Source organism: Rattus rattus, chromosome 1 (assembly GCF_011064425.1).
Source record: "Rattus rattus isolate New Zealand chromosome 1, Rrattus_CSIRO_v1, whole genome shotgun sequence".
In the NCBI taxonomy this organism is placed as follows: domain Eukaryota; kingdom Metazoa; phylum Chordata; class Mammalia; order Rodentia; family Muridae; genus Rattus; species Rattus rattus.
In genome coordinates, this window is record NC_046154.1 from 138,557,542 (window position 1) to 138,568,015 (window position 10,474).

Sequence of the window (10,474 nt, forward strand, 5' to 3'; positions counted from 1 at the left end):
GTGTTCCCTGGCTCTGGCACAGCTCCAAAGCCGTGATATGTTGGAGCATGGAGCCCCCTCACTGATGCAGAGCTGATCCTCTCCTCCACTGCTGTCTCAGGGGGAAGCCAGAAGGAAGCACTCTGCTGACATCTCACACACTTGGTGAGCAAGGAGAGGAGAGGAGGGCAGGGAGTCCTCTCCCGCCCTGGAAAGGATGGGAAAGGATGCCTACCAGATGTTTCTTCAACCCCTCTTTCTCAGAAACCCTGCTCAACAGCTAAGAACTCCATTAAACACCACGAGAAGTCACTCATCATGCTAGCCTCTGAATTAGTACATGTCATCCTAGAATCAGAAGAAGGTAAGGCTTTGATCCTGATCTTAGCATCAGAAGTCTCTGAATCAAATGTTTTAAGGCAGATCCTCTTCAGGGTTTGGGGGTCTGATTTTTGAATATTCTTTTCTGAATAGAGCTACAAAATCTACCACATATATTTAAAAGGTGGTGATAAAGAAATGGATCCCAAATCAGTTTGCTATTGTTCAAGTCTAAAACGTTGAATACAGAAATATATGCCTTCTCTCCCCAGACCTGGAAAGAAGGAGGCGATGGGGAGAGAAATTCACTAATTTGATTTACAAACAAGCTTAACCTGCCCATGCCTCATTCGTGCGATCAGCCAGTTGGCACTCAATAATTAACCATGCTGTAGCCAAGCTATCTGAACTGGACAGGTCTGGGAACTTCTAGGGAGCATCCTTGTTTGTCTCTCCTGACATTTTAACAGCCACTTAGGAAATGCAGTTGGAGAGGACAGAAACCATTCCCAGAGAAGCAAACTAGGCCTTCAAGAGATGCAGGAGGAAACCTGCCTGGATAGTCTGAGGAACCTGGTCTGCCAGTGCCTACTGCTCAGGTGTTGTGTTCCTCAGTTTCCCACTTACATAGCTGCAGTCTGGAGCCCCTGGTTTATATGGTCGTCAACAGACTTAAGCTTCTGCCTCTCCAAGGTCTTAAAGTGCCCTCTGAAACCCAGCACTAAGAACCCTGGGAAGCATCACATAGGTGCACTATCCTCTTCCTTCTCGCTCCTTCTTCTCGCTCCTCCTCCTCCCCCCATTTCGAGCATGTGCGCGCATGCGCGCGCGTACACACACACACACACACACACACACACACACGCACACACACACAGACATGTACACGCACGTGCATGCATGCATATGCACATGCACATGCACACTGTCTCCTGCCACCTCAAGTATGCAAATGCCCGGTTTAGAAAGATGTCTTTATGTAAGACTACTGTTCCGAGTATTGCACACTGCAGTGTAGTCGTGTCTTTTACAAAGCCTGGACAATGAGAGCGGACAGTCTTTAAGTGGAGACAGACAGAAGCTTTCTTTTGCTGAGAAGAAACAGGAAAAAACAAGTCATCGAAACCCTAGTGGGAAGGGTCTAAAAAGTAGAAAAATGACAAAACCGACCTCCTGTACCTAACACAAGTGCTCTGCTCTGCTTTCCTGGTCCAGGTCCCCCGCCAGGAGAAAAACAGGTACACGGGGCGGGCGCGTTCCCTGGGGCACTCGGTGAACTGTCTACAGCCAGCATAGTGAGCCTTGAGGGCAAACAGATGCAGCCCTCATCCTCGGTGTGCTCCACCAACGCAGGAGAGCGCTGCCCTCTAGCGAGCAAAATGGGAGACTCACTTCAGCTTGCTTCTCAGGAGCTTCGTGAACGCAGGAACTGCAAAGATTGAAAAATGCAAAGGATCCCTTGCAAGTGTCTGAAAGAACCTTGAAAACTAATCTTTATGAACTCTCGAACTGTTTGTTGTAGTCTACCCGGACTAGGGATATAGGTACACAAAATGGGTGAATCTTAAAAAAAAAAAAAATAAAGATGAGAGATAACTAGTAATAGATCCAAAGGAAAGATGTGATGAGTGGTTTGAAACAGCTTTTGGGGCCAGACAGGTTAAGTGATTTCGTCCATTATTCCAGATGATTCTGTCCTAAACACCGTGCTTCCTCTCTCGAGTGCTGACATAAAATAACGTTACCTCAGCTGCTGTTTTACACATAGGAAAAAAATGAGACTTTGGAGTCTGTTTATAGATGATGTAAGATCTAAGCTTCCTGAGTAGTGCCCATCTGCAGACCCGGGAGTGAAGGAGTGGGCTGCTGTGAAAGCCTCACCTTTGGCAGCCAAGTCCCTCCTGGTGGAAAAGATAAACAAGACCCAAGCCAATGGCGGCCAGGACAGCTTTCTCCATACTCCTGACTTACTCACATCACAACTCCTGACATTCCTTACTCAACAAACATTCCCCACCCCGGGGGGCGGGAGGGAAATCCCACCCGTTACAGCATGCTGGCGCTGGGGACAGCAAGTCCAGAACCCATGTCCTCTTAGGAAGCCTGAGATTGATCTCTCCTGTAGTCCCTGTAAGACAGGCTTCCCACAATCTGTTTTTGTTTCTCTCTCTCTCTCTCTCTCTCTCTCTCTCTCTCTCTCTCTCTCTCTCTCTCTCTCTGTGTGTGTGTGTGTTTGTCTGTTTGTTTGAAGGGGTTGTTTTGTTTGGTTTTCTGCTCCGGCTGTATTGCTTTTGTAATGTCTCACTGATCTAAAGAAGAAAGTTTAAGATCTCCAGAAAGTTTCAAATATTGGTTTGCATAATCATTGACTGCCTACTGAGTCCCTGGAGCTATTAGACAGCAAGAAAACAGGGACAGGTGGGTGAAAAGTTATGACTTTCAGATAGTTGGGCAGAGGTCATCTCTGAGGTATGCCTCAAGAGGAGAGAAGGGAAGGGGCAGGTTCACCGAATCCGAGGGTGTCCAACAGCTCACGAAATCCAAGTCCGTCTGCCCTTTCAAACAACCCACCCACGGTGCCACCGAAGTGATTCATGCGGGGAAAGCAGTTTCCCCTTCGTGCCCTCCCCAGAGTTTCTAACTGATTGGTGGGGGAGCCTCCGGCGCCCACTCGCACTCGCCACCCTCGGGGGCCGCGTGCTGTGGGGACGTCCCCTCCCGCCAGGCGTCGGCGCGGGCTGGCGTAGGGCCTGCGTCAGCTGCAGCCCGCCGGCGATTGGGGCGCGCGCGCCTCCTTCGGTTTGGGGCTAATTATAAAGTGGCTGTGGCCGCCGCCAGAGAGGCAGGCGCACAGAGCCCCGCAGCCCAGCGACGCTGCCGGGCGCCTCGTGGAGCTCCCCGACGCGGCCACCTCACACTTGCCTTCTTTATTTCTCTTGCAGAGTGGCATCTGCGATCCGCTCTTCCAGCTACCTGCGCCATCTGAACAACGGCAGCGTGAGTGACTTTGCCCCAAGTCGCCCGTGCCTTGGCGACCGTCTCCTGCTCCCTCGTTGCATGCGATCGTCCAACTTTCTCGGGGTTCCTCATTGTCCTGGGTGTCCGGGTCCTATTCCCCAAGCGCCTGCTCCCGAGCCGCGAACTCCAGTGTTCGCTCCAGAATCTTGCCCTAAGCAACCGACGCCAGGGAAGACAGGATGCCCCAAGGAAGACAGGGCGCCCTCGGAAGAACAGGATGCCATGCCATCGGGAAGACAGGACTCCCCCAGGAGGACAGGATGCCATCAGGGAGACAGGACTCCCCCGGGGAAGATAGGATACCTCCAGGAAGACAGAATGCCCCCCAGGCAGCCCTAGGACAGCAGAAAACACTGGGGACCAAGCTATCCCTGGTTCACTCGGGATTTTGTTGGGTTGTGGGCGGGGCTCAGGAAAGATTGTCCCTGCGGGTCCTGCTCCACGACCACCCACCCGGCAAGGTTCCCTCCTAGAGAACCTTGTCAGAGACAGAACGGGTCCCCACAGGCGCATTCTTCTCTCCAACAGCCCATGGCGCAGTTCCTGAGACTTTGCATCTGGCTGCTAGCGCTTGGGTCCTGCCTCCTGGCTACAGTGCAGGCAGACTGCAGCCAGGACTGCGCTAAATGCAGCTACCGCCTGGTACGTCCCGGCGACATCAACTTCCTGGTAAGTTGAATTTGTGATGAGGGACTGTTCTGCCAAGCTCACGCGGCCATTCTAGCGGTCGTTTGCGCTGGAAGGTGCGCAGCAGGAGCCTTTAGTGACCAAGCTGACCTGGTGCTTCCAAACGTTGATTTCCCCCACTCCACCCCTGAGCCTCTCTGTCTTCCAGTTTGGAAACCAGCCTCTCCGGGACCCATAAGGGCTAAGGTTTCTATTTCCACATAAACCAATTCATCTATGACCCTGGAGTTTCAGAACCCCAAGATGTGTTCTCTTCATTATCTTCATCTAAGCTGTCAGTCGCCCCAACTTTAACACCCAAGTCCAGGACCCTTCAAACAAACATCCTTCCTGAAAAGAATTTAATGTTTTTTGTTAATGAGAGTCCCCCTACTGGCCCTGACTCCCAACCCATTGTTCTTTCTTGACTCCCTTAGCTTTGAGTCCTTCCTCACTAGAGGAAAGGGATAAGGAGTGAGGTAGAGAATTGTCTGCAGAGGCCAGAGAGAGCTCATTAATAGTCCTGTGAGCAAGGGAAACAGAATTCCCTTTGCCTTGTCTCACTGCACTTATTATAAAAACGACACTTTGGTTTGGCTGTAAGAAAGGCACAGGTTATTACCCAAAGATCTGGTGTCAGTCCAAAGACAGCCTGTCCTATAGAGGAGCTAGAAGAGACAAAATGGCTGTTCTCTTCATCACAGTCCACAGGCTTCCCAAAGATGAGTGGGATTCCACTAAGTCTAAACCCGTACCTTTGAAATTCCAAAGTCTTCTTTTTTACTCTCTTAATGATCTGTTGCCCTGTCTTTGGAATTCCTTGATAGTTCAAAAGAGAGTCAGCTTGCACTTGAGCCTTTGAGAAAGCTTCATAGTTTTAAAATTCTTGAAATGGAGAAGAAACAGAGGGGTCCCAAAATCCATGCCAATATTTCCAGTTAAATGTTTGTTTGCTTCTCTTGAAATTTTTTGATCGCATGGTCTATTTCAGTTGATGTAGGCTCACTCGGCCAGAAAAGCACTGTGTTTACATTGTGAGGGGAAAATTGTTTCATCATAAATCAGAGCAGAAATCACACTCGGCTTTAGTCCATCTCCTCACAGTCATGAGCTTGTCAGCGTTCCATAAAAATTGAATGAGTGCAGGTAAGAATCAACCTGGTGAATAATGGACCTGATACACAGGAAGTTCATACTATACGGAAGACCACCATCTGGCTCCTGAATTCTGGAGCACAGCCACTGGCATTTTTACTTTATTTTTGATTAGTCACGGGCATTTAGCTCTACCCACTGCTTGACAAGCGCAGAACTCAACATGTAGCATAAGGTTCTCTACCTTCTATGTAATTAACGGTGATTGAATTCCAGAAGGGTTATAATCTGACCTGAAATAATATCAGATTTACTAAATTATCTGATCTGGGAACTCAAATGTAGCTGATATCTTAACAATACCTAGTCAAGAAAATGTCCCTCAACTGTTCAGCTTACCAAGCTCGAAAACAAGGCTCCTCCCCCAGACAGCAGAGAAACGTGCAGTTTCCTTTACCCGAGACATTAAGTCCTTGTTACTGTGGCTCTCTTTTCTCATCTTTGGTGCAGATGATGAGGGGCAGATACAGTATAAACCAGTTAAGGAAAAGCCATTATCCATATTTAAAAAAAAAAAAAGACCTCTTCAGAAGAATTGTCAATAGTAGCTGTAGCATACATTTAATATTATTTTCTTACTGACAGAGATTTAGCTAATGCTCAGATATTGTTAAAATAATAACCGTTCTGGAATTTTAGCTCATGAGCAAAATAAGGTTACTCAGCCAAAGGTATGTGGTAGCTTGGTAGATATTTTTACCAAGTTCAGCCGTGAGGTAGGCAAAGGGTACAGAGATGAGATTGCATGCTGCCTAGAACTTCCCATCCAGTGTGCTCTAAACCATAGAATTCGGCATAAATACCTCTAAAGCTACATGAATGACATTCATTTTTGGCAACAAGGTCATGGACACGCATTTTTTAAAGTGGAAATCTTACTGCCGCTTGGACATCTTAAGGTTTTGATAATATTTTGAGTTTTCTTTAATTATACAGGTACAAGAATAAAATGGATTTTTTATTGGCTCCTCTTTAGTGTTCTCATATTCCTATATGTTTAATTACTTTCTCATACACAAAACTAAAGCAACCATTCAAATTGGTTAAAACTGTATTTCCAGAATATTTTGTTTCATGAATAAAAGACTTTTTGTCGGGAAAATAAGGTGTGTATTTAATATGAACATAAGATTTTTAAATGCCAAGAAAGGGTCTAGATTTCCTGTCTGACTCAAGGGCATGTGACTTGGCGTCTGTAAGGAGATTTCCGGAAGTTGTGATGCACCCTGAAATTCTTAGGGACATCATAGGATTTTGTAATGTTATCTGATAATTGGGTTAATTTTATTGTAGGCAGGCAATTGAATATTTTTTAAAAAAAATAGTCTTAGCAAGGTAATTTAAAATGTATACCTTAAAGCTCATCATAGCTTGGGTTTAATTACACTATAATGACTTGAGTTTAATTACTTTATAATAAGAAAGTGTGATACATACTGCTAATTCCTACTTTATTAAAGAATATGACTTTTTAAAACAACCTGTTTTGTATACCCATGGCTTAATCTTAAGAAAATAATATGACTGCATTTGCAGCCAGGTAATTTGCAGCACTTGGTTCAAAATGATGGACTCTGTTTTAATCAGCCAATAAAAAAAGCAAAAGGTCAAAACATCTCAATTTTTAGCCAATAATTATATCGGGATCCAAATAATTCATGGTGTGTTATAGTGTCTTGAATGGCTTTCTCTTTAAACTGATTTTGAAATTGTAGGTTTCTTCTTTAAAGGTTAAAGCTATTTGTAAGGAGATGGAGTAAGACTGTGATATGAGGTACACATTATTAAATCTCATATATGTCATTAATAAAGATTGTCTTTCTAAGATAAAGACATGGAGAGACTGTTTAGGAGATATTCCTAATCACGTATATAGAAATTTCTCCCTTGGGATTCAAAAAGACTCAAACAAAATTTCGTCTTCCATGGGAAACAGTGCAGTGAGAATGTATTCTGAAGGCAGCCACTTGACTCAGACTTGAGGATGTATCCCTTGAAACACTGGCATGGTACAGCATATACAACAAGGTCTCTAACAAGACTCTATTACCCTCTCCCTTCTTTGTTCCAGTGCTGCTGGACCATTGCTCGTTCAGTTTTAGTGAAAGCTATGACAGAGAGGAGACGGCTTTCTCTGCAGCGTGTGTACTAAAGCAGATAACAATAGTCCACCATTGGTTCAGAAGGGTCTCTTTTAACCACTCATTTCCTTGACTTTGCAGGCATGCACACTGGAATGTGAAGGGCAGCTGCCTTCTTTCAAAATCTGGGAGACCTGCAAGGATCTCCTGCAGGTGTCCAAGCCCGAGTTCCCTTGGGATAACATCGACATGTACAAAGACAGCAGCAAACAGGATGAGAGTCACTTGCTCGCCAAGAAGTATGGAGGGTTCATGAAACGGTATGGAGGCTTCATGAAGAAGATGGATGAGCTTTATCCCGTGGAGCCAGAAGAAGAGGCCAACGGAGGCGAGATCCTTGCCAAGAGGTATGGCGGTTTCATGAAGAAGGATGCAGATGAGGGAGACACCTTGGCCAACTCCTCCGACCTGCTGAAAGAGCTACTGGGAACAGGAGACAACCGTGCGAAAGATAGCCACCAACAGGAAAGCGCCAACAATGATGAAGACAACATGAGCAAGAGGTATGGGGGCTTCATGAGAGGCCTCAAAAGAAGCCCCCAACTGGAAGACGAAGCAAAGGAGCTGCAGAAGCGCTATGGGGGCTTCATGAGGAGGGTCGGGCGCCCCGAGTGGTGGATGGACTACCAGAAGAGATACGGAGGCTTCCTGAAGCGCTTTGCTGAGTCTCTACCCTCGGATGAAGAAGGCGAAAGTTACTCTAAGGAAGTTCCTGAGATGGAGAAAAGATACGGGGGCTTTATGCGGTTTTGAAGCCCTTCCCAGCAGTGACCCCGGGCCCCCACTAGCCTGCTCCATCCCCCGCGAGCAACTGCCCCATCAGTGATGTTTCCTGTCATGTGCTGCTTGTGCTGTACAGTTGCCCTCGTGGTCTGGATAACTACTGCCTGAAAGCTGTGATTTTTAGGGGGCTGTCTGTGTTCTTTTGAGTCTTGAAGCTCGGTATTGGTCTCTTGTGGCTGTGTTGTTATCATGCTGAAATAGTCTGTTACCTCATCCCTTCTGACAAATCGTCAATAAATGCTTATTTGTATATAAAAATAATAAACCCGTGAACCCAACTGCACAACGATCTTGTAAGAACTGGCTGTCATTTGTGGGTCAATGCTAGATGGAGAGACAAAGCTGTCACCTGCTATGACAGAATAATTGCTGACCTTTTCCTTTCCTGACCCAGGCTGCAGAACATTTTTTTTTCTTTAACTCTATTAGTATGTGAACTTTTAAATAAGTAAACACAATAGAGCAAAATTATATGCAAAGACAATTTAACCACATTTTATCCATGCAGAATGTGACAGCCAGAACGGCGGAGTACTTAGTCTAAATTTGCTCAGGAGTTGAAACACGAATGGGATTAAGGCCCTAATCTTCTTATTCCCAGTCAGTGTACCTTTATGCCCCATTTTCTCCCCTCCATCCAGGAGTCTGGCAAGAACAGGAAAAACGTGTCACTATAGCTTGTTCACCATTGCACACCCTCCACCATGGCCACAGTAGATTCTCTAATAGCTAGTGAGTGAGTGAAGGAAGTGTATCGGTGAACTCATCTGGCAAACAGACAATCCAGAGGGGCTCCGTGGCTATTTTGCGATATGAATTCTCAAAACATAAAGGGGCTGGTGAGTATTTCACATTAACAAAAGCATTTGGGAAAGCATTCAGATATTGAAAATGCAACATTTTTTCCCATAGGTAGCACCACCCATCTACTCACCCAGAATCTTCATCAGCACTTGTCCTGTGCCCTTCAGAAAATCAGGTCACATTACAAGACCATAGACACTGAGCAGTACCCTGGAGTTCCCATAAGCATCCCTGTTCTAGCCTGTGTGGTCCATCTGACAAGGTAGACAGGCTATTGAGCCTTGAAGCTCATTACAAAAGTCCAGCCCTATAGAGACAAAGAGATATCTTACCTCTCCTATTAGCTCAAGGCGTCACGTCCCCAGGCTTAAGAACGGTGCCCCCACAGGCCCTTCTGATCAAGATCCTAACTTGTTCTTCCAGGAGAACTCCGCATTTTCAGTGAGAGGCAAATAATAGGAATGAAATACACGAGGAAGCCAGTGAGGAACGGCTGCTGGCCATGGAGATCTGAATCAGAAACAAAGGCTGGGCTGGGGATATTGCAGGGGATATTAGACACCTTCTTCTAGCATCTTCTCAGCTAGGGGCTGCTGCCTCAGTTTGAAAAGTCAGCTCCACACTGGCAGGTGTTTCCGACAAGATGTTAAATTTAGATTTTTAAAATAATGTCCTATGTCTTAATTATTGGCTGTTGGCTCTGTTTGAAACAGTGTAAGCGCTGAATACGTTACCAAACACCTGTCATCCTAGTCTCCGGGAGAAGGAGATAGGGACCCACGAGTTAGACGAGATTCCAGATCAGTCTGATGTAACAGCCACAGGACAAGGTGGGAAGCAAAACCAAAAACAGTGAGTCAAACAAAACACAGCTTTACATTTTAAAGACGTGAAGTTTATATTTTGAAAGAAGGAAAAGAAAAAAACGATCAGCTAACTCTCTCCCTTGGAGGGAAGCATCTGAGCCCTTGGAAAGAAGAATCCAACCTGCGCTATCCGGAAGTGAGAGGGCACCGCCTTCTGCCTTCCTCACGATGTATTATCCCATGAGAATATAATAGATCTGTGCGCTCGCATTGCAATCTGTCGGAGAAAACAGCGTGAAGCACGGTTAGATGGGTTGTTTTGCAACCAAGCACACGCAGGAAACTTTTCCTTCCTACTTGGGGGGTATTACATAAACGGGGCCCAAATGGCATTACCAGACACGAATAGAAAGCTGTCTGCCAGGGTCTCTCATTACTTGTTTCCTGTGTCAAGTGCCACACAATGTCTGTGACGACTTACCGGTCTCACAGACTGCTATAGAAGCAGGAACTCAAAAAGTGCTCAGAAAGCTGCTCAGGGGAGAGACTAACAGAGCGGAGGGAATGAAAATTAGGAAGTCAGAAGAGGTGGATGAGAGGAAATGGCCTTTTCTTTTTATTTCTCGATTACAGGGCGCTGAGCCCAGGTGAAATATCCCATGAGGCGCCATCCCCCATCCAGGATGGATGATCCCAGGGTTCTTTTTAGACTTCTCTCAGTTTCCAGGTGTCCCCTGTGTTGCCCAGTCTCCGGCCTGCAGTTTCATCATTAGAATTTTTGCTTTAACTCTTAAAGGCCCG

General features: G+C 46.2%; 1 protein-coding gene across 1 annotated transcript; it reads left to right on the plus strand.

The window, feature by feature from the left end:
• The first annotated feature begins 3,145 nt into the window (after window positions 1-3,145).
• On the plus strand, window positions 3,146-8,352 carry Penk (proenkephalin). Its single transcript, XM_032906310.1, has 3 exons — window positions 3,146-3,297; window positions 3,847-3,987; window positions 7,362-8,352. The coding sequence occupies exons 2-3, from the start codon at window positions 3,850-3,852 to the stop codon at window positions 8,031-8,033; spliced, it is 810 nt and encodes a 269-aa protein (XP_032762201.1). The 5' UTR covers window positions 3,146-3,297; window positions 3,847-3,849; the 3' UTR covers window positions 8,034-8,352.
• The last annotated feature ends 2,122 nt before the right edge of the window (window positions 8,353-10,474 follow it).

What these genes read in the sequence shown, in the direction of transcription:
- Penk (XM_032906310.1), top strand. Translation starts at nt 3,850, where the DNA reads ATGGCGCAGTTCCTGAGACTTTGCATCTGGCTGCTAGCGCTTGGGTCC. An exon ending in CCGGCGACATCAACTTCCTG is followed by an intron (nt 3,988 to 7,361) that starts GTAAGTTGAATT and finishes TTGACTTTGCAG; the next exon opens with GCATGCACACTGGAATGTGA.